At 40.7% G+C, this 23,537-nt stretch overlaps 2 protein-coding genes across 4 annotated transcripts; one reads left to right on the forward strand and one right to left on the reverse strand.

Annotated features, from left to right (window-relative positions):
• The first annotated feature begins 15,901 nt into the window (after nt 1-15,901).
• LOC122658259 (LIM domain-containing protein WLIM1-like) lies at nt 15,902-17,602 on the forward strand. The gene is made up of 5 exons (XM_043853181.1): nt 15,902-16,065; nt 16,764-16,860; nt 16,973-17,014; nt 17,141-17,229; nt 17,375-17,602. Exons 1-5 carry the CDS (start codon nt 15,931-15,933, stop codon nt 17,600-17,602), a joined length of 591 nt encoding a protein of 196 aa, XP_043709116.1. The 5' UTR covers nt 15,902-15,930.
• A 1,584-nt stretch (nt 17,603-19,186) lies between these two features.
• Nucleotides 19,187-22,022, reverse strand: LOC122658257 (F-box protein At3g12350). Of its 3 annotated transcripts, none has more exons than XM_043853175.1 (2): nt 20,923-22,022; nt 19,187-19,857 (listed from the first exon to the last, which is right to left on the reverse strand). In XM_043853175.1, exons 1-2 carry the CDS (start codon nt 21,955-21,957, stop codon nt 19,390-19,392), a joined length of 1,503 nt encoding a protein of 500 aa, XP_043709110.1. In that variant the 5' UTR covers nt 21,958-22,022; the 3' UTR covers nt 19,187-19,389. The 3 variants fall into 3 exon arrangements, with proteins under 3 accessions (XP_043709110.1, XP_043709112.1, XP_043709111.1); XM_043853177.1 differs by having other exon boundaries at nt 19,721-19,943; XM_043853176.1 differs by having other exon boundaries at nt 19,721-19,952.
• Between the last annotated feature and the right edge of the window lie 1,515 nt (nt 22,023-23,537).

A 23,537-nucleotide genomic window follows, 5' to 3' on the forward strand; every position in this document is an offset into this window, starting at 1 on the left:
ACCAAGTACCAGCAGGCAGAGGTGAGGAGTATAGCAACGGATCTTCCAAACATCAACAAGCATACTAGACTTAGCACCACAACTACTGCCAAATACTCACAACCTCTCCTCCTCCTCCTCCATCTCTCCTCCTCCAACCTATTCTGATCAGTACAGATCTTCTTTTTGTAATCGGAGGAGGCCGTCCTTCCATCATCATCATCTTCATCCGCAGAAGAGGAAGTAAAGGCAGAGGCGTCCGGCGTTGCTTGTTTCCTATGTTCTTGTTGCTGCTGATGCTGATGTTGTTGTTGTTGTAATTGGACGAAATTTTTGGGGGCAACAGGCTTATTCGCCACCACTACTGCCTTATCGTGCTTGAGCTTGTGTTTGTGTTCATGACTGTGATCAGTACTAGTACTATGGTTGTGATCTCCCAATCGGACGACGATGGGGACCCAATCGCCGGATTTGGCGGAGTAGATGAATTGAACGTAAGGGAGGTCGTGGTTGTTGTTGTCGTCGTCGTCGTCGTCGTCGTCTTGGCGGTGGGAGCCCAACTGCTCATAAATCTTGCGTTTCCTCTCCTCGAGATCGGCCAAGAGAATGGAGAACCTGTCAAGGCCACGAGTGGAGTAAGGGTTCTTCTTCTTATTGTTGAGTCGGCAATTGCTGGAGCTGCCCTTTTTCCCTTTCCCTGAAGTAGTAGTTGTTGTTGTTGTTCTTGTTGTTGTTCTTCTTGTTGGACTAGAACTCCTCCTCCTCCTCCTCGGTGTCGATGATGCGGTGGAGCAGCTGGGAGAAGCTTCTACTCGTCCTCTTCGTTCTAATTCTAATTCTTCTTCTTCTTCTTCTTCGTCTTCTTCACCTCGTTGCTGATGAAGACGAGGACTGACACAAGCCAAGGGATTACACATCTGATTTCAAGCCAAGAGGAATTGAATATGGCCGACGGGAAGGGTAACTCTGATGATATTGATGATATTGATGATAATGATGAATGAGATAGATTCACAACCACAATCGGTGTCTTCAACCGTACCGGTCAGCCAACCTCTAGTCGAATTTGTAGCTAGATAGATAGATAGATAGATAGACAGCTACAAATTAAAACAAACAAACAATAATTTAGTGGTGGTATTAGTAATTTAAAGGGTGCCCGCCAATTGGGTAGAAGAAGACCAGATCCCAATTTGAGAAAAAGAAGGTTTGATTGATTCAAGAAGATGATCATGGCGGAGAATTAGTCAATGGCCGGAATGGTTGGAGAGACGACTAAATTAAGATGTTTTTGTTCTTGGGTCAATCAGTTGCTATATATCATAATAATAATAATAATAATAATAATAATAATAATAATAAAAAAAAAACAATGGAATGGAAGCTTCTAAATATTATAATGTAGTACTACTACAAATTATTCATTCATTCATTTATTTATACATATATACTTAATTTTTTTTATTTTTTTTTTTTGGGGGAAGGACATATATACTTACTTACGCACAATTTATTATTTACTACTGATCAGATCTTTAGTATTCACTACGTCCCCCCCACCCACCCCCCTAAAAAAAATAAAAAAAATTAAAAATTAAAAAATTAATAAATAAGTTTTAGTCTGAGGAATTTGTGGGCAGGCATGATGCGTGCACACTCTGATGGGTGGTGAGATCTAATTAAGTGTAAATACACCTAATAAATAGTAATACATACATTAAATAGAGACCATATATGACCGGATCTAATACTAACCATGAATTAGGTTCGGATCAGACGGTTGAAAGGCTTCATATATAAAATGATCTTTAATCCTTACACTCAATCCTTAATCATCAATGGTCAATGGCCATGGACTAATGATAAGCCTCTAATTAATTATTTGAGAGGGGTTAGATATATAGATAGATAGTTGGCATGCCAGTTAGTTAATTCAGTTGTGGTTCCATTGCAGATAGGAACCGATCGATCCAGAATTCGAGATGCAGGAGGAGGACCAGTGGTGGTGGGGATTAGATATAAATAGAGAGAGAGAGAGAGAGAGAGAGTGAGACTAATACGTATACGTAAATTATCCTTCAATTCTAGAAGGATGATCGATGGAGTGGATTATATTCATTGAGTGATGGATGAATGGACTCTGGATAGAAAGAAGTAGAACGCACGTCCTCCTCACAAATGGAGATAGAGAAGAGAGAGAGGAAAGAGGTTGCGGCGAAGGTTGGGCTTGCCTTAATTTCTTCCCGATTCTAGAAACTTTATTTGCCTTTCGATCCAAGGCGGCCACAACTCAGGATAGACTAATAATTAGATAACAGCAAAGGCAGGCACAGTAGAGGCCACCTGTGCCATGTGACCTCAGATGTGTGTATCGCATCTCTAACGGTATTGCAGAGGATCTTGATTCGGCAGGCATACGGCTACAATTAACATTCCATACCCATTCATTCTCTTTTATTTATTTCACCATAAAATATCCCGATTAATTAAAGTCCATTCGAATCACTCATTTGCTTGAGGGCTACGCTACGCACCATGCAAGCATTGAGAAAGCATCTTAATTATTATTATCCCTATCTCAAAAAGTCTAAAGTCAAAATTATACTTTTATTATTATTATTAATTCATCTTCAAATTAAACGAGTCGTACTCACTACATGGTGGCGGGATCATGGATTAATTGAGCTATCGGTATCGGGTCATCATGGTATATATCCATGCACACACTGACCTGATCGACCTACCTGGGTCCATCGTATCTCTACAATATTCTCTAACACTCCAAATTTTCTCTTTCAAATAAAGTCCGTTGGCCCCTTGAGGATTATAGAAATCTTGACATTTTTTTCATTTATTTTGTTTTTGATATATGTAAGACTAGTTCAATATTGAACGGATGTCACGTGGCAGGAAATCAAACGTAAAGCCACGCACGCGAGCCCAGCATATGATCGGTCTAAAATCATAAGGAAGCTTTATCCGAGTGGGGGTAAGGTGGTCATTGCACATCTCGTCGTGTCTATGCAGTACGATCTTGTCAGGCAGCTCGGCAATAGAGGATCCAAATTGCATAAGGAAACCCTTGAGATCTGATTTTCCATGCCAAGATCATGATCAAGACTTTCCACGTGGCTAACAAACTTTCCATAATACCAGCTGCAAATAAAGACAAACTATTTTGTTCAGCAGCAGTTCCTGCTCAAACTTCCGCCTAAACTCAAGATTACGTGAAGTCGTGAACCCAAGGATTATGTGAACTCAAGACATTTCTTCCATGTCTTATAAATAGAGGAACAATACTCAAAGTGCAGAAGTTGAAATCATACAATCTTTCTTTCGCTCTACTTTAACTGTTGTTTTTCAGAAGTCTGACTTAGACATCAGAGAGTCTTCCCCCCCCCCCTCCCCTCCCCTCCCCTTCCCAACAGAACTAGAACTAGAAATAGAGCCCACCCTGGTCATCTCTTCAATCTTGTTTTCTTGGCTCCTGTGTAGGTTCACATCACTCGGATTTGCATGGCAACAGTTTCTATACTTGGTCATATGAAACACGATTAACACCCATCAATCTGAAATAAGCCCACAAAGATTTAAGTATCTATATCCAACAACTTAAATATAGAGATCTTGGGGCCTATCCCATCCCCTAATCCCCCCCCCCTATTATAGAAGCTCTTAATCCAACAAAAAAAAATAGAGATCTTCTTTTTTTGGTAATAGCATTTTATTATTAACATGAAAACTCATGGCTGAAGATTAAATATAGAGATCGTATATGAAATACCTTTCACCTCTTTATTATATTTCCAAAGAAAGCTTATCATCCAACCCCTTTTCTATCATCCACAAGGCTTAAACGGAACTATTATTATTAATAATACATAGAAGAATGATCAAAGTGAGACGTACTCTTCTAAATTCTGATTAATGTCATGTTAGAGAACTTGGAATTCTCATTTGTTGGCTTCAATTATCAATTGAAGGGGGGGATGTCAGACGTGTGGATGTATTGGACCGGGTCCGTACCCACTTTCGTGTGGGGGACCCGATAGGGGGGATGTGCATATTCCTTGAGTCTTTCCTGTAGTTAGGGTTTTCATTTAAATTTTGAGAACGGTAAACTACTTTGAGAAAGTGAAGAGAATAGTTTGTCCTCTACCATGGATGTGGACTTCTACAGAAAAACCACGTAATTGATGTCATTCGCTCTTCTGTTCTCTACCTCCTTTCCTCCAATCTTCTTCTTCTTCTTCACCATGTTTTAAATTTTAAAATTCATATTTCATTTTATCAAAAATAAATAATTTATATTTCATTTATTTGGTTTATGAACTTTGGACTTTTGGATTGGCAATATCTCCATATGAAATGGGTCTTTTCATTCTTTTCAATCAACACATTACTTAACAACGTATGCTTGGAGTATTGAGGGAGACAGCTCAGCAGCCCACCTCATCGCACCACACAGCTCAGAGCCTACATCAGCATCTATGTCAGAGCTTACACTAAAGCAGTTTCAGACTCCAGAACTTTCGGTTGAGGGTCATTCACATGTTTTAGCTGAAGACACTCTCCATTCTTGATCCACGGAGAGCCTTCCATTTGTAACTAACTCATTCTTTTAGAATAGATCTAACCATACATCTGTAACTAAGGTTTCTGTACAGTTCATTATATAAAGCAATACACAGAGGTCTTCTCTTTGAGAAAGCCTTATCAAACTTCTTCGTCTCTGTTATTTCTTTATGGTATCAGAGCATACCAAGGGAGTTAAATCTCACGCAATGGCTTTCCCCTACCCTTCAACCCTAACCGTCACCAATTTTGTCTCGATCAAGCTTACTGCTACTAATTTCCTTCTCTGGGAAACCCAAATGATGTCATTCTTGGAGAGTCAAGATCTCCATGGTTTTGTCACCTGCAAGACCAGATCTCCACCACCGAAAATCACCTCTGATGGTAAACAGGTTTCAAATCCAGACTATATGTCCTGGATTCGCACCGACAGGCTTGTCAAAGCTTGGCTTATGGCGACGCTGTCCGATGATGTTCTTGGTTATGCTGTCGGAGTTAAATCCTCGAAGGATCTGTGGAAAGCTCTTGTTGAAGCTTTCTCTCAAACCTCCGAAGCCCATGGGTTTGAACTTCTATCTCAACTCCATTTTCTCAAGAGGGAGAACCATTCTTTACTCTCAGAGTACCTTGTTCAGTTCAAATCAATCTGTGACTAGTTGAATGCAATTGGTAAGCCTATTCCAGATCAGCGGAAGGTATTTTCTCTCCTTACTAATTTGGGACCTGGGTATGAGGCTTTTGCTACAACTATGCTCAGGCCTCCTGTTCCCTGTTATTCTGAAGTCATTCCTCTGTTACAAAGTCATGAATTACGTAACAAGAGCAATCGGACTTCCCGGGAAGTCTCTGATCCAAATCTTGCCTTCTTCGGTGCTAAGACCTCTACTAATCTTAGTTTTAAGCCCAAGAGTGATGGATCCTTCACCTCTAAAGACAGAGGTTTCACTCAGACCTCAAATGGGTCACAGCTTCAGTCTCGATCTGATGACAAATCTGGAGTTAAACCTGGAGGAACCAATCCTTTGTCTAGTGGTGAGCTCACCACAGGTGGACCAGTACCTAAATAGTACCCAAATCGTGGTAGTTCTCCAAATGGGTTTTCTGAACAAAATCAGGGTCGTTACTATGGAGGATGCCTGTTCTATCAAATCTGTAAAAGACCTGGTCATGGTGCCTTGAAATGTTGGGATCGGTTCAATCACAGTGTCCAGGCTGATGATGTTCCAAATGCACTTGCTGCTGTTCATCTCTCAGACAATTAGGACTCGGCATGGTTCCCTGACTCTGGTGCGAATGCCCACATTACCAATTCGACAGGTAATCTTCATGATTTAGTTCCTTATAAAGGAAATGACAAAGTCATGGTTGGAAATGGTAGTTTGCTTCCCATTACTTACTGTGGTAGAGGTAATATTGGTGAAGGTTCATATACTCTTCCATTGAAGAATGTTCTTGTTGTTCCTTCTATTAAGAAGAATTTGCTCTCTATTTCCAAATTAACTACTAATTACCCTTGTTTAGTGGAATTTACTAAGACAGACTTTGTGGTTAAGGATCAAATGACCAAGACAATTCTGGCATCGGGGAGTAGACAAGATGGTGGGCTATATGTTCTTGATGGATCTTCATACTCAGCAAACTTCTCCAACAGATTTCGAGTTACCACTACAGAAGTGTGGCATCAACGTTTGGGGCATCCACAAGACCGTATTACAGAGTACCTTACATCTACAGGAGCTATTATATTTTCAAATAAGAAATCTCAGCTGTGTTCTAGTTGTCAGTTGAGCAAGAGCTCAAAATTACCGTTTATTTCTTCTTTTACTCGAAGTACAGCACCTCTACAGAGGATACACTGTGATCTCTGGGGACCAGCCCCTATTACTTCAGTACAAAAATATAGATACTATGCTCTGTTTGTTGATGACTTTTCTCGATATAGTTGGATCTACCCACTTAAGAAGAAATCAGATTTCTTTTCACAGTTTGTTATTTTTCACAATATGGTTGAAAAACAACTTAACTGTTCTATAAGAGTTTTTCAGTCTGATGGAGGTGGTGAATTTATTGACAAGGCTTTTCAACACCATCTCCAAAAATATGGCATACTTCACCATTTTTCCTGTCCTGACACTCTAGAGCAGAATAGCGTAGCTGAGCGAAAACATCGACATATCGTCGAGTTAGGGTTAGCTATGTTATATCATGCAAACCTTCCCTGTCGTTATTGGGTCGAGGCATTTACCACGGTTGTCTTCTTGATCAATCGGCAACCAACCAAGTTACTTGAAATGGACACACCATTACATGCCCTTTTTGGTAAAAAGCCAGACTACACTATTCTGCCAAGTTTTGGATCTCAATGCTTTCCTTATATTAGGCATACTACCAACAATAAATTTGAGCCACGGTCTTTGCCATGCATTTTCGTAGGCTACAGTGGACAGCATAAGGGCTATCAGTGTCTCCACATGCCATCTGGCCGTGTCTACATATCTCATCACGTGGTATTCAATGAATCATGTTTGCCCTTGAAACAGCCTGGTCCCACTGATACTTCTATTGCTCTTGTTACAGGTGACATCAGCAGCTTCAGTGAATGGGAGAATCCTACTGGACCCGCATCCGACTCCGTGGCGCCTCTCAACTCATTACGGTGAATGCTCTTGATGAGATCATGAGTTCTGGCCCAGTTACAACTGCTGCACGGCCCATTTCAACCAGTTCAGTTCAATCTACTATTGGTCAGCCCACTTTGATGGAGGTTCATGATGAGCCCATTAGCTCAAGCCCAGTTGCAGCTGCTCATACTCATGCTGAGCCCATTCGATCAAGCCCAATTGTTGTCTCCTCTCAGCCCACTACGGCTCAATCTCCCATTGTTCCTTTTGGGCCACGGCCTTTGTCTCCTGCTCAGGCCGTAGGTACAACTTCAGTGAACTCTCCTATATTGGATCAGGATGATGATTTGATGGAGCCTTTACACAGCAGCAGCCCATCTTCATCTTCGCCTCACTCTGATGCCTCTCCTGCTTCCTCTGTTACAGAACCTATGGGTATTATTACTCGCAGCAAGCATGGAATATTTAAGCCAAACCCAAAATATGCTTTAGTTGCTTTGTCTATTCCAACCGAACCAAAGTCAATTAAATCTGCCCTTCTCCATAAGGGATGGAAGTCAGGTATGGAAGATGAAATTCAGGCCTTAAGTCACAATGAAACGTGGGATCTGGTTCCACCTTCTCAGTCTCAGAACATTGTTGGTTGCCGGTAGGTTTTTAAAACCAAACTTTGAGCTGATCGCACTCTTGAACGCCTCAAAGCAAGACTTGTTGCAAAGGGGTTCCTTCAACAGCCTGGCATTGATTTTGTAGAGACCTTCAGTCCGGTCATCAAGCCTAGTTCCATTCGATTGGTTCTCACCATCGCTACTGTGAAGGGCTAGCCTTTACGTCAACTTGACGTTAACAATGCCTTTCTCCACGGACATCTTACCACTCCAGTCTATATGTCTCAGGCCCCTGGGTTCGTTGATGCTGCTCACCCAACCCATGTTTGTCGTCTCAAGAGAACCCTCTATGGCCTCAAGCAAGCTCCACGCGCTTGGTATGATCGTTTCAGTCATTTTCTTCTTACATTTGGGTTTATCTGCAGCACCTATGACTCTTCCCTCTTTGTTTATCATCAACATGGCCACACTCTTATTTTACTCCTATATGTAGATGACATTGTTCTCACAGGGAGTAATCCGGAGTTATTTTCTCACCTTATTTCTCAGTTAAATTCTGTCTTCTCCATGACCGATCTGGGTACCTTGCACTATTTTCTTGGGATAGAGGTCTCCCAGACTTCTGATGGTCAGAGCAAGTATGCTCAAGACCTTTTGGAACGGTGCCATATGACGCATATTAAGCCAATTTCTACTCCTTTAGCCACTAAGTCCTCCCCTGCTGCTGATGCTAATGATCCATTTCCTGATCCTTCTCTGTTTCGCAGTATAGTTGGGACATTGCAGTATCTTACCCTTTCTCGTCCTGATCTTTCCTACTCTGTTAACACTGTCTGCCAGCATATGCATAATCCCACTCAATCCCATTTTCGTATGGTCAAAAGAATTTTAAAATATATTCGTGGGACCCTTGATTATGGGCTTTGCATTCTTCGCCAAAGCTCCCTTTCTTTGTATGCTTTTGCTGATTCAGATTGGGCTGGTTGCCCCATTACCAGGCGCTCAACTTTTGGCTTTTGTACTTTCTTGGGCTCTAATTGTCTCTCATGGAGCGCCAAGAAACAACCCACCGTGGCGCGGTCCAGTGTCGAGGCTGAGTACCGGGCTATGGCCTCTGCCACGGCTGAGCTCACTTGGTTCTCTTTTCTCCTCCGAGATGTTGGCCTTTTTCAGCCCCATCCTCCTACTCTGTTCTGTGACAATGTCAGCACCCTACACCTCACTATCAATCCTGTTTTTCACGCTCGAACTAAACATATTGAATTAGATTACCATTTTGTGCGTGAGAAAGTAGCCCTTGGAGCATTGATCACTAGATTTGCTCCCTCCCATCTTCAACTTGCTGACCTGTTCACTAAACCCCTCCCACGCTCTATCTTTCGGTCTCTTTGTTCCAAATCGGCTTGTCCTCCAAGTCCCAGCTCGCTTATGGGGAGTATTGAGGAGACAACTCAGCAGCCCACTTCATCACACCACACACTCGAGCCTACATCAGCATCTATGTCGAGCTTACACTAAAGCGGCTTCTGGACTCGAACTTTCGGTTGGAGGGTCATTCACATGTTTTAGCTGAAGACACTCTCCATTCTTGATCCACGGAGAGCCTTCTATTTGTAACTAACTCATTCTTTTAGAATAGATCTAACCATACATCTGTAACTAAGGTTTCTGTATAGTTCATTATATAAAGCAATACACAGAGGTCTTCTCTTTGAGAAAGCCTTATCAAACTTCTTCGTCTCTGTTATTTCTTTATGGAGTTGGAGGTATTCATTTAAGAATCGGAAAAGGCTTCAAAGGGTAGTAGTTATCCATGTAATTAAGGTAGCTCTCTCTCAGCCCTTCTATGTTGGAAACCGTTTTATCGCATCTCATTGGTGTGATCCTCTATGCTGCTTGCTCAGAGAAACATCGATCTTCCTATTTTTATTATGGGAAGTAGTTCTCTGTCCAGGGGGTGCACAGCTCCCTTTGTCAATTTCTCTCCTTTCCCAAAACAAGGGCAGAGATGTCTTTTCACATAAGGAAGAGGTTCTCTATCTTAGAGAGCACTGGTGTAGACCGGACAGCGTTCTTTTTCCCTTTTATTATAGACCGCTAAATCTTTTACAATCGAATTGTAGAATGTGGCCCTATACGAGAGTTTCATTACATAATCTAGTGGAAGGCTCCTTACATTAAAGGCTTTCCACAAATAGTCAGTGAAGGTCCATGCCTCTTAACAATATCCTACGTCTGCTGTTTTCTTCCTCGTTTCCATCCAGTAAATAAATTTTTTGAAACTTTTTTTTTTCTCTGTTTATGGCTAACCAGCGATGGAGTGAATTAATTATTGAGAATTTTTTTTTTCTATCAGAGAAAAATTATGCAACAATCAAACATCTTCATTAGTTCATGTTACCATCCGCAACATATTGGTAAAAAATTATTTATTGGTGGGAATTCTGCAATTGTATTTTGCCTAATCAAGGCCCAATAGTTGAAACAAGTCAACTCAACCAATCAGCCCAGTCAAGCCCAACCCAAAAGGTCACATTCAAGATTGAGCTTGCATGCTTGGTTGATAATAATTTATATTTTGGGATTTTTGAGAATTAGATTGACCATTTACCAGGCTCAAGCTCAACCCTCCTTGTGAGCGGCCGAAGCCCCAACGTAGGGAGGCTCAAGTGCTCAAGTGCTCAAGTGTTTTTTTTTAACCTTTTCTTTTTTGGTTTAAAGCTCAAGCTCTCACCTCTATGATATGCCATTATTGGAATTAGGGATGTAAATGAATAGCCGAAATCTGTTTTCGTATTCGTGTCGGTATTTATTTAGCATTATCTGAATCCATCCGAAAGCTAAACGGATACGAATACGGATAGGCTATAGCTATCCGAAAAGCTATATTTACATGTAAACGGATAAAATATCCGATCCGTATTCGTTTAGCACTATCCGAATCCATCCAAAAACTAATCGGATGTGGATATAGCACTATCCGAGCCAAATCCGATCCGTTTACATCCCTAATTAGAATGGACTGTTGGCGTGGCACACACGCATATGCCACCATTGAAAAGAAAAAGAATGGAAAGCATCTCTTGGCGTGATGATAGGTCACTTGAGCCCATGGCCTAATAAGTTCCCCCTTTGTTCCCCTTATGTGGACCCCATCTTCTGATGGTTGTTGAACCCAGCCAACAAAAAAAAAAAAGAAAAAAGAAAATCATCAATGAGTAGGTATTACTAAAGTTCACTTGCGCCTCATTGCCTTCCCATATAGAAACCGGTTTAATAAGGTCCACAAGCAAAAAAACCCACTGACCCACATCATGGCATGTTGGTGTGCAAGTGACTCAAAAGTCGATGTAAATGCTAATCAGAATTTGTACATAATCTACGGACCCAGATCTTCTCCAGCACACATCCAACAGCTGGGAACACCTGGACACGCATCCTGAGTTCTTTTCGCCGTAGATACACTGTACACTACTCTAAAGGATCTTTATCCCCTCAATTTGTCTGTTCCTCAATTTTTTCAATTCCATCTAATAGGGAGGCAAAAATGACCACCCTACCCTCTGTCCGAACACACTACTCGGGTGGGATCCACCTCCCTTTATTAGAGGAATTGAGGAAATTGACGGACAGATAAATTGAGGTGATAATTTTCCTACTCTGAAGAGGTTCTTTTTCTCATAATCTAAAGCCTCGTGACCCTGAGTATTTTAATCTTTTTTTTTTTAAATATATATAAACATGACCTCTTGTATCTCTAGTTCAAACAATAAAGAAAAATGATATTGCGGACCATAGTGGCACGGAGTTTCATGAACTCCCAATACAATAACTCCCTTTGGAATCGAAGGACTCGATGAACTCGTGTATGTCTCTTTTTTGTTTTCATGAATTTTTCATATGTCTGAGACTCCGACATTGTATGAGAGATTAATAAAGATATTAGTGTCCCCCAAATGGCTGGATTCATGTAAGCAAAATCTAATAATAGATTGGGGAGACGCATCCTACAGTGCTAGAGTGTAATTTTTCACCAACAAGCATTGCGGGAAACAATTCATATACATGGCATTTAATGTGATAAGACGGTGTGAATATGAGGTCCATGGCATGGAATGTAAGAATGCGTGTGATTGAGGAGATCCTTTTCCCTAACAAATTATATGATTGCATAGAACCAGTTCCACATAAATAATGGTAGAGAATGCCATCTGTAGACCGCAGTCCCTCTTCTAAAACCAATAGACAGACAACAGCACCTGAAGGTTGAAGCTAGCATGGAGAGATCATTCCCTTAAGCCTCGCTCCCATATTACCTTTTTATTTTTTGGCAACAAGAAATCTCATAGTACAACTAATGCTTATAATTGAAGGTATTTTCTCATTGAGGTGTCATAGATTTGTTATTTTATTTTTTTGCCCTTTATTTTTTCCTAAAAATTATTTAATATAGAGGTAAAAAGGAATTTTCAAAAAGATGAAAGTTAATTTTAATACAGTATTAAATGCGGTTGCTATGTGAAATAACAGATTATCCTCATTAAAAAAACTACACTAAATTTTTTTGAGAAAAAAAAAAAACAAGAGATGCAAAGTTCTAAATACACCAATAAGAGTGTCATTTAGACATTCCCATACTTAAATAGAGAAATACTCCCTCCATGGCCATGTAGTTAGGCTCTATTCATGGGCCATAATTTTCAACTACACGTGCGGATGTGATCATTTTGGCCATTGGATGGAAAGATTAAGACCTAGATTGGATACATTGTCAGTTATCAAAAAAAAAAAAAAAAATTAGATATTTGTCTATTTTCAAAACCATAATCTTTTAACCCTTCAATTTGTTTTCTAAAGAATACCATCTGCGCCATCCAACTCCTCACAATGGGGTATCCATTGATTACAGTGTTGGATCAGTGTGCATAGGGGGAGCGTGGATAGTATGACCATTCATAAATAGGAAGGAAAAGATATGGTTTGTGGTAGGGCTGTAAACAGATCGGATTTGGCTCGGATAGTGCTAAATCCGCATCCGCATCCGATTAGCTATCGGATGGATTCGGATAGTACTAAACGGATACGGACATGGATAAGAATCAGATATTTTATCCATTTACATGTAAATATAGCTTTTTCGAATAGCTATAGTCTATCCGTATCCGCATCCGCATCCGTTTAACTTTCGGACGGATTCAGATAGTGCTAAACGAATACGGATACGAATACGAAAACGAATTTCAACTATTCATTTACAACCCTAGTTTGTGGTACTTTATCAAATAAATTTTCTTATAATCCTGTTTTAAAAGTAGATTGTGAATTTTTTTTATTTTTTTTTTAAATAGATTACCCAACAGGTGTTTTTAGGCCGTGTGGCCATACAAGTATCTGACTCATGGCAATTTGGATGACACCCAAATATTATGGATAAGTATTCCAAGGATCTCCCAACCACATTAATTTTCAACCCAAATAAAGTAGGCCGAGGGTCAAAATAAAATTTTGGAAGTCCAACATCGTGAGAGGGGGCATGCCTTTATGCTTAGAAATACATAGATGCATAGACATAAAATGTGGGGTACTTGTACTTTGTTGAATATGAGCCTGAAATATATCATTCTCTAATTATTCAACAATCAAATTTCCGGATTCTGCTCTTGTCCTGCAGTGGCGGGAGCTGGAGTGTCCAACACCCCCTTGCGATTAGGACATCTGCCCGTGTGATAATCTAATGGTGTTAATACATTTAATCTATTATTTTAATCCAATCCAAATCAACCTCTCTCTCACCCGCCCATATCCCATTAAACCCGATCCGTTTTTCAGAGCGACAAACCCTATTCTAGAGCTCTCACCTCATCTCCACGGGTTGAGCGAGCGGCGGCGAGTGGTGACAAAAGGCGACGAAACTAACCGGTGACCGGCAACTGGCGAGGAAACGTAATGTAACTTCTCTCTCGTTCTCTCTCTCTGTTTCTCTCTCTCTCGGATTTGGCTGTCCCTCATTTTTGTTCTTGAAAAACCCTAATGAGGGTGATATTTGGGTCATTGCTAAGTACCCTCTCACGGGATCGTGAAATAGTAATTAATGTTGGCGATGGATGTTTTTGTAAGGTGGTTTTGTTCATCCGAAGTTGTATTTGTAAGTGATCGATTTTAATGATTCTCTAGTCATCATAAAAGAGATGGGGAAGGAATCATCCTCATCAGATGTTGGAGGATGTAGGCTTGTATTTTCCTATTGGTTCAAGATCTGAGATCGGTATGTTCATCTACGATGAAGAATCTGATAGATTCAAAAAGGTGAAAATTGGGAACATTTTAATTTTTCAGTCTTCTTTCTTCAAATGGTAGTTGACTTAAAACTGTTACTATTGATTATTAGACATCAGGGGAAATGCCCAGAAATTGTTACAACAAAGCTGAAGAAAGATTGATTTCTCTTCCCAGTTCATTCTTTCCCAATGTTTGTTTGGTTTTCTGAAAGTGGTTATACAATTGAAAGAGAAAATAAAATGTCTAGATTTAAAGCTGGGATTTCCACACTGTTGGAAGTAATGCTGAGGAAGAGTATATGCCGATTTCTTGAAGTTAAGCTCTTTTTAGTGGATTTGCTATCGGTTTTCGCATCGGCAATTCGATTTTCTGGCATTTTTTATTGGGGATCTACTGCTGCAGTTTCCGACAGGTACTCTCCAAGGTCTTCAATGGATGCAAGGCATGATAGATAGCTACGTAGGTAGTCCATGATTTTCGTCGCCACTCGCCGCTGCTCGCCCAACTAGTGAAGATGTGGTGAGAGCTCTGGAATAAGGTCGCTCAATGAAATGGAACTCTTATCTTCTCTCTTATTTTCGATTTGTATTTCAAAAACTGAAAAACGGGTCGGGTTTAATAGGATATGGGCGGGTGAGAGAGGTAGATGGGAGAGGTGGATTAAAATAATAGGTTACATGTATTAACACCGTTAGATTATCACATGGCCAGGTGTCCTGATCGCAGGGGGTGCTGGATGCTCCAGCTCCCGCCACTGCAGGACAGGAGCCGAATCCCAAATTTCCACATTTCCTTTTCACATAAGCACAAAGAGGTGTGTCACCAAGAGATTCTTTATTTTTGTGCAAACCCCGTGGATACAATTTGCATATTCAAGTATATTTTCAACCATCTATTTCTTATAATAAAAGTTTTATTTTTTTCAATTGGAAAAGGGTTTTGTGCACGATCGTGTATGGTACAGGATCATACACAAAGCCATTGGATGGGGGATGATGGTTTACCGTGCATTGCTCTTAATTCCATCCAACGGTTGTATATATAGTCGTGCAGCATGCATGATTGTGCACGCAATCTTTTATTTTTTTAATTTGATTTTTAAAGTTTTGTTTTATCATGTAGTCAATTTCCTAGTAACATCAAACTTAACATGTGAATAAGGTACTGTCACAAAATTTCAGCTAACGCTTCATATGGCATAAATTTGTGCCCCTCTAGGTTTACCTCCTACACCTGAAAAATGGAAAAGTTCTTCTAGAAGAAAAAAGAAAATCGTCACTCAAGTTTCAATGGCCCAAGAAGGGCAATGCCCTATGGGGTGGGTGGGATCGGAATGTCCAAATCGAAGTATTCCTACACTAGGTGGACATCTCCGTATATGAAGGAGAGAGAGGAGGGACAGACAATCGTGAAAAAAGTAGGAGACAGAGGTGATGGTGGTGGTTCATCTTCATCATTCATGGTTGTTGCCTTGTTGGGGGGGGGGGGTTGTCATTCATTAGTTGTTGCCTTGTTGGAAGTGAGAGAGAGAGAGGGAGAAGCTTTTTATTTGGAGAAAGAATGATTGCCAATGAAATGCCAACTTGATCTATAATTTTGCCTTTTTCCCACCCGCAATTCTCTGCATCCCCACATTTCATTTCTTTCCTTCAATCCTCCTCTCTTTATCTCTCTCTGTTGGAGTTGGAGTTGGAGTTGGGAGGAGATCGAGCTGGAGAGCAAGGATAGGGAGAGGGGAGAAGGTGGTTGGGGGAAGCCCCGGAGATCTGTTTCGTGAGAGAGAGGCTGACTAAGAAGATCTTAATTTTGTTGGTGAGTATTGGCCGGGGAAGGGGGAGGTCTCCAACTCTCAAGGGGAAAGGAAGCCAATGGCGTTTGCCGGAACAAACCAGAAATGCAGGGCCTGTGACAAGACCGTGTATCTAGTGGATAAGCTCACTGCCGATAACCGTATCTACCATAAGGCCTGCTTCCGATGCCACCACTGCAAAGGTACCCTCAAGGTAATTTTAGTACTCTTTCTCCCTTTTTGTTTGTTTTTTTCTATATATCTCTACCAATTGCTCTAATCTTCTTCATTTCGTTAACATTTCAATTGTTACATTAATGTTACATTAATCCCTTCCCACCCACCCAACCCCCACTCCTTCCGACTTCCGCCGGACCTCTCCTAGCTTTCTCCAACTATCAACACAAAAGGAGTCGATCCGAGGAAAAACAAAACCCCCGTTGATCAGATCAGGGATTTTGTCGCTGTTCCATCGTTGTTGTTGTTTCTTCCCTTTCCAGCTCCACATTGACTGGATTTTATTCCCTCCTCTTTCATTTCCTTGTTTTTCCTTGATGGGATCGATTTGGAAATATAAATATAGGAGCAGGTATTGGGTGTTTGAATTTGAACAGCATTTAATTTGCTAATTTGACATGGATCTCTCGATCTCAGACAGTAGTGCAACCTGCTTGTCCTTTTCTCTCGTCCTCATGATCGATCAGCATTAATCTAATTAAGTCCTTCTATCCATTGGATTGGGAAGATATAAATAACAAAACTGATCGATAATTCATTCATTCCTACAACCCAAAAAAAAAATTTGATATGATAAGAAATGAGATATCGATCTTCAAATAAATTTTTTCAAAAAACAGGATGGATCTCATCTCCGGTACACTGACTGTGACTGTTTGTTTGTGGTTGCTGCAGCTGGGCAATTTCAATTCCTTTGAGGGAGTCCCGTACTGCAGGCCTCACTTCGACCAACTCTTCAAGAGAACCGGTAGTCTGGATAAGAGCTTCGAAGGTGTGCATGCCCCCCGGCCACTTTCCCCAAACTCGATGATCACTTGTTTATTAATAATAGTAATTGACACTCAGTTGTTCATCTGCTTCTGTCTGCCATTTTCTTTCCTCAGGTACACCAAAGATTGTGAAACCAGAGAAACCCGCCGTCGATAGTGATCAGGTAAAAACCTACTACGTTACATAGCTTGCGTAATAACTTCTTCCTCCTAACCTTAAGCCTTAAATTCAATTAATCTTGACTCCGGCCTTGAGTATGTCTTTCGGGTTGAAACAGAAAGCTGCAACAACCAACAAAGTCTCAAATATGTTTGGGGGAACCAAAGATAAGTGCGTGTCTTGTCAGAAGACTGTGTATCCAACTGAGAAGGTAATTAATTACACGATCGACTAACAAGTACCCACCCCTCTCCTCCTCCTCCTCCGCCTCCTATGTCTTACCTTGATCCACAAATGTATGTGAAAACTGGAAAATTGAGTCTTGCTATTAATTAATGCTAGCTGGTTGTTGACAGGTTGCAGTGGATGGCAGTGCATACCACAAGAGTTGTTTCAAATGCACCCGTGGTGGATGTGTTATAAGCCCTTCCAATTACATTGCTCACGAGGGTAAACTCTACTGCAGGCACCACCACACCCAACTCTACAAGGAGAAAGGCAATTACAGTCAGCTTGAAAATGAGCGTGAGAAGCCACCAGTGACATCGAAATTCACACCCACACAAGTCACTGCCGAATCCTAATAACCTCCCCCCCCCCCCCCACCCCACCCCACCCTTTCATGAGAATCAGAGCTTATATTTCTCTCTTTCTTTTTTTTATTTTTTTGGTCTGTCCTTTGATCCCCTCCTCCTCCACGTTTTCCTCCAGTCTTTTCCTTACTTAGTACAAAATAAGTACCTCTGCTTTTCCAAAGATGTGATGTTGTCCATCTAAGATGTGTAAGCGTTAAACAGTCCCCTATATATTGGGTTCCTATTAATGTTGAGTAATATCAAAGATGTCTTGAATGGTTTGACATTGATTTGAGACTACTTGTCCTCCTTTTATTTTTATGATGTCTTGAATGGTTTGTGACATTGATTTGAGACTACTTGTCCTTCTTTTATTTTATTTTTTGTTGGGGGGAGGGGGAGGGGGAGGGGGAGGGGAGGAGGGGGAAAAGGGTGTAGGGGTTTAATTAAGGGGTTGGGTTGGGGTATGAAGGGGGGAAGAAAGAAAAGGGGGAGCAAGTGAACTAAGTGCGTGAGCCAAAACCTGTGCAGTATGACCCTATTAAAGGTCGTCTGATACAACAAGAGTACTGGTTGACAATCTCTTCTTCCTCTAAGTATTAGGGCATACAATCACCTAAGCAGCTAAGGCCAGATTGCGATTGTTGTTCAGAGGACTTAAGGGTTGAACTGAAATACAAAATTTCTTGATTAGTTTCATTTTCCTATAAAATAAATTAAATGTTAATAGATCAACAATGGCTCATAATGAGCTTGAATGGCTCCTCCAGTGACAGTGACAGCGACAGAGGATCGGTATGAGAGAACAGAGCCTCCATGACTTAATATTTTGATTTACATTTTGAAAGGAAAAAACAAAAAATCTCACACTGTCAACTGTTTTCACGCGCATGCCACTTCAATTCATGCAATGTAAACCCATCTAAATGATTCCCCACCTTCCCAAAAACTCTCTCTCTCTCTCTCTCTCTCTCTCTCTCTCTCTCCATCTCTCTTTCCACTATCAAAAAAGATGGAATATGCCAATTTCCTCCATCATCCCTCTTTTAACCTACTACCAATTACCCAAGGAAAAAAAAAATCTGTTAGTTTTCTTAAATATTGCATGGAAAGAAAGAAATTTTGGAGAGGAAGGCCGGGAGGCAATCGGAAAGGAGGGGGAAAATTAAGTAGGTGAGTGAACTACACATGAAATCAACAACTAAGGGGAAAACAGTCATTTTAGATGGATCTATATGGCATAAAATGGAAGTGACAGTGATTGTGTACATGATAAAAGATAAAAGGGTTTGAGGTGCCATATGAAATTCTACAATAATAGTGTAGCTTGAATAGACCCTACAATAATATAAATTTGTCAGTCTAGGAAGACAACAAATTTATTGTAAACAGATAATTACTCAATATATGCAGTGCTCATGTGCAAGAATAGTTTTGATGCAAGGAAAACCATTTTCCATGATCATGCAGGTAAGAAGAACAATCACAATTATGATCAACTGCATAATTTTTGCAGACTCCTGCTTCCCAGAACTTGACATTAGTAGTTCGTTTTACTTTACACCACAGAAGCAGCTGTAGAATGGTAGAATCTTTTTGCAAACATGAGAAAAATCAGATATAGACAACATGGTACTGAACCTACTAACTATCCTTCCTACCTAAAGTATTTTGTGGGTTTCATAGCCTATTACTAGGTATTAAACAATTTATTTCCAATGACATGTACCATACAATTCCAGCCTGATCAGTTAGTCATCTGTATTCACAAACCCCAAACCAGGAGGAAATTAATTCTAACAACATCCTGTTGAATCAAGAAGAAAGCCATCTAAAGCAATATGCTTCAAATCTATAATGAAATTGTTACGAAGAAATCCAAACCCAAACGTCCCATCTCTGTATTGCCAAACCCTTCCCTCCACATGCCAAGGGTTCGCAGAAGATCCAGTTAAATCTGGAATCACCAGATCATAACTTGAGTTAATGCTGAGTATGCGTGAAACCACATCGTTTTCCATGAGGCACCCATGAATGTGATTAGCTGCATCTGCATCAGAGGGCCTGAGATGTACACGGCCTTCATATAACTCTTCTTCTTCAGTGGAGAATGGGAAGTCGATAAAAGTCATGTTTGATGTCCAGAAAACTGGAGAATATCCAGATGAAAGTTCTGATGCATCCCCAATCTTACGGCAAGCAATTCCCCCAATGTCATCATAAGCCACGAGGTAAAAGTCCAAGCTCAAGTCATCACAGAAACCCTGAATGAGCAAATTCAAGTGACTTAGATAACATCATTGAAGCCATTATCAAGATTTCTTCTTTACAAATTTGCCTTTCATGGACCCTGTAAACCTACCAAACAAGAGAAGAACTTGCTGACTGACACCATCAAAGTTGGTGGAGCAGCAAAGAAAACGTTGGTACACAACAAATAGCCCATCAACTCATAAATCAAGACAACTCATTGGTCTAGAGGAAATTAAAAAAAAAATTGATCGCAATTGAGAAAATAGGTTTAAGCAGTTAAGCTCAGTCGAGATTTGAGATGCACCAGAATTCAGGCTCAAAGTATTCCAGTGATTATTAAGTTATGATCCATCAAAGAGTAACGGTTAGTGAGTTGAGTTTATCCACAACCATGAGTAATCGAAGTATAATTATTTGGAGCTAGCTAAAAATTTAACTTATTCAGCCTCCTCCTATCTGAGCATATTTGACAGCCATACTTATACTTATAGGGTAAGTAAACAGAACAGAAACATCAAATGTATGTTCCATACTGAACCATTGGAACGAACAGAATTGTCTATATTAGCTTTTGAAAGGAACTTGAAATCCCAGTGCTCAATTGGAAAGTTTAGAACACAAAGAGAATAATGGTTTTAAGAAAAACATCTGGATCCGTCACCAAGGGTAGGCTTCAGCTATAAATGGAGAGGGGGAATATCAACCCATGATTTGTCTGTCCAAATTTCAGTAGGAAACTGAAATCTACTGTATTCAGCAGAAAAAGCTTAATGTGTGTTTGATAATTGAATTATCTCCTTACACAATCAATAAAAGAGAGTTTCTTCTTTTCCTGTATTTGTTTCCTTACTAGTATATGACACTTTGATTTCTCCTTCGTAAAGTGTGAATATAAACAGTTTGTATAAGAGGAAGAGAAATGCCAATGCCGAGGACAGAATAAAGAGACGAGAGAATGGAAGAGAGAAAACAACCCTAACTAACTACTCGCAGTCCTCAATTATCCAAGGCAATGCAATAAATAAACAAAAGAAAACAAAACAAAAAAAACAGTTGAAAGGGAAGAGGAATGGCACCTTCCAGAGGCCCTGCAAAGGACGTGACGGCGTGGGGTTGCAGTTGACGATCTTCACGAAATGCTCAGGTTCCCATTTCCGCCTTCCCTGCCGTTCCTTGCCCTTCTTCCTCTGTCTTCTAGAGGATCTATCCCCACTACCGGGGCTAGTTCGGTTGGCCAAGGACTGATAAATCTCCGACATCAAACAGTCGTCCGGGGGGCTTCCACTCATTGGAGAGTGCGATGGAGATGTATTCTCCAAACCAATCACGTTGACGTCGTCTGAGTCATCTCCTCCCGGACCTCCCCACGTACCAGTAGTGGACAAGGTGGTACTACCAATGTTAGCGGTGGAGCTACACCGGTACCCCATCTTCCTTAGTAATGATCCTTCGGAAACAAAGCCCAGGTTTTCCTCCAAAACAAAATGGCTCTTACCCACGAAGCTGACGTCCACAGGAATCAAATCCGCACCGGGAACACCCGATTGGGCTGCCCTGACGAAATCTCCCGATGACTCGAAGCGGCACTCATGGTCCAGAAAAATCAAGGGCTGGCCAGTCGGCGACAGCCCCATCCACAGAAAGGGTGTCTTAACGACCTGGTAAGTACCGGTTTTGGAGGGAGAAACCCTGTAAGCGGTGAGGAAGGAGGGACCCCATTGGAAGAAGACAAGCGGAGGCGTGGAGTCGCCGATGGTGCTTGGCTGTCCAATCCGACGCCAGAATCCGATCAAGTTCTCCCACTGGCAGAGGGTCTTGTAAAGCAGCTTAAATCCGATTCTACCGTTTCCCCATTTGGTGATGTGGGTCTTGGAGCCCCATCTCCTGTCGCACATGGAAAACCAGAGCATGCCGTCACTTCGGCAGAGAAATTGGAATCGTTTAGAAGTGCAGGCAAAAGAGGAGATCTCCGGGGATGTCAAAAAGGAGAGGATGCAGAGCTGAACGTCTTCAGGAAAATCTTCAAAAGTAAATTGGGCTAATGAAGAAGAAAGAAGAGGAGTGACAGTTTCTTCATAGATTCTGAGATCTGGATCGCCGGAATTCGCCATATTTTCTTCTTTTGGAAATTTTTGGCACAAGAGAAATTAGAACGGGTAAAGAACCAGAGAGGGTGGGAGGGGTGGGGGGGGGGGAGAGGGAGGGACAGAGAATTAAAACAAATAGAGAGAAGAGAGGAGACGAAGGTTTTTAGGGGAAAGGGCGTTAATTTTGCAGGAAGATTCTTGGGGAGAGAGGAATGATTCTCTCTCTCTCTCTCTTGGGTATTCAAAAAGAGGGTAGATAAGATGAAATTGAGATGAGAAGAGAAAGACGGTAAGCTCTTGCGTTCACGACAGCCCACGGCGTGCACCCTGGCCCTTACCCGTGGGGCGTAGACCGTAGTGCAGGGGACATTCTTGTAATTTTGTCTTCATCTACTCCTGAAGCGGAAGTCTACTCGCCTGGGGCTTGGTGGGACCGTGGGAGGAACTAAAAGTAAGTACATACACGTCCTGGCAAACGGACCCTACAGCGGTAGAGATGAGAGATGAGAGATTAGAGATTAGAGATGTAGAGATTAGAGATTAGAGCAGGTCATCATCACTCACTCATGACTCATATTTGTCAATCACAGTCTTGGGATTGTTGTGTGATCACACTTTCGTTAAAAAAAAAAAATTACAATTTACAAACCCGCGGTGAGAGTCTCGCACTCTCGCCCGTTTGGGATTTTTAGTTGGAGGCTTTGACGTCAACAACTAATATAAATCAACCTCAAAACTGTTTGATTCTTAAAGTCCCTGAACCTGATGGACGCATGGTTCTAGTTCTTGGGATTCATATCCCTACTACTTAATAAAAATCGATGATTATTATTATTATTATTATTATTTCCTCCTTACCCTGATATCGGATCAGTCAAGATTCAGGGTTGGCTTTGGCCGATACTGGGCGAATAGACTGATTATTCAAACCATCATCATGGACATAGTTTGTGTTTTTTTTAGTGAAATATATATATATATATATATATATATATTATATTTATAGAGAGAGAGAGAGAGAGCACTTTTTTTCTTTGTTTCGTTTTTTTGTAACACATTCCTTGTTAGTTTATTAGTTCAGTTATGTATCAAATTTCAGAATTTAGATACAATCAAATTTACCTACATGTTTGTTTACACATAATGCAGCACTCTCTCATAAGCTATGGTTCTGAATTTTTTCAAACTTATATTTTTTTTGTCACTTGATGAATTCCATTTGAATATTGGAAGTTAACATATAAGGAGAGGACAGTGAGGTCAACCTATTTTAGCCTCCTCTCTCATCTATCATGTGGCAAATATTTACATCTTCTCAATAGAAGGAAGCCACATCAAAAGAACTTACCCCCTTGAAAAAATGGTCGAAAATGAAAGATCGAAAAATACAAGGAAAAACAGCCAAACGAATATATATATATATGTATATATATTGAAGTCAGAATTTAACAACCTATTTTTGAATCACAAAATTGGGTTATTCAAAGTATATATATATATATATATATATATATATATGCTGAGAATTAATCACACATACTTAGTTTTCTATATGTTAGCCGGGATGAATCTACCCATGAGAAGCTTATGTTGAAATATCCACA

This window comes from Telopea speciosissima, chromosome 4, assembly GCF_018873765.1.
Source record: "Telopea speciosissima isolate NSW1024214 ecotype Mountain lineage chromosome 4, Tspe_v1, whole genome shotgun sequence".
Lineage (NCBI taxonomy): Eukaryota > Viridiplantae > Streptophyta > Magnoliopsida > Proteales > Proteaceae > Telopea > Telopea speciosissima.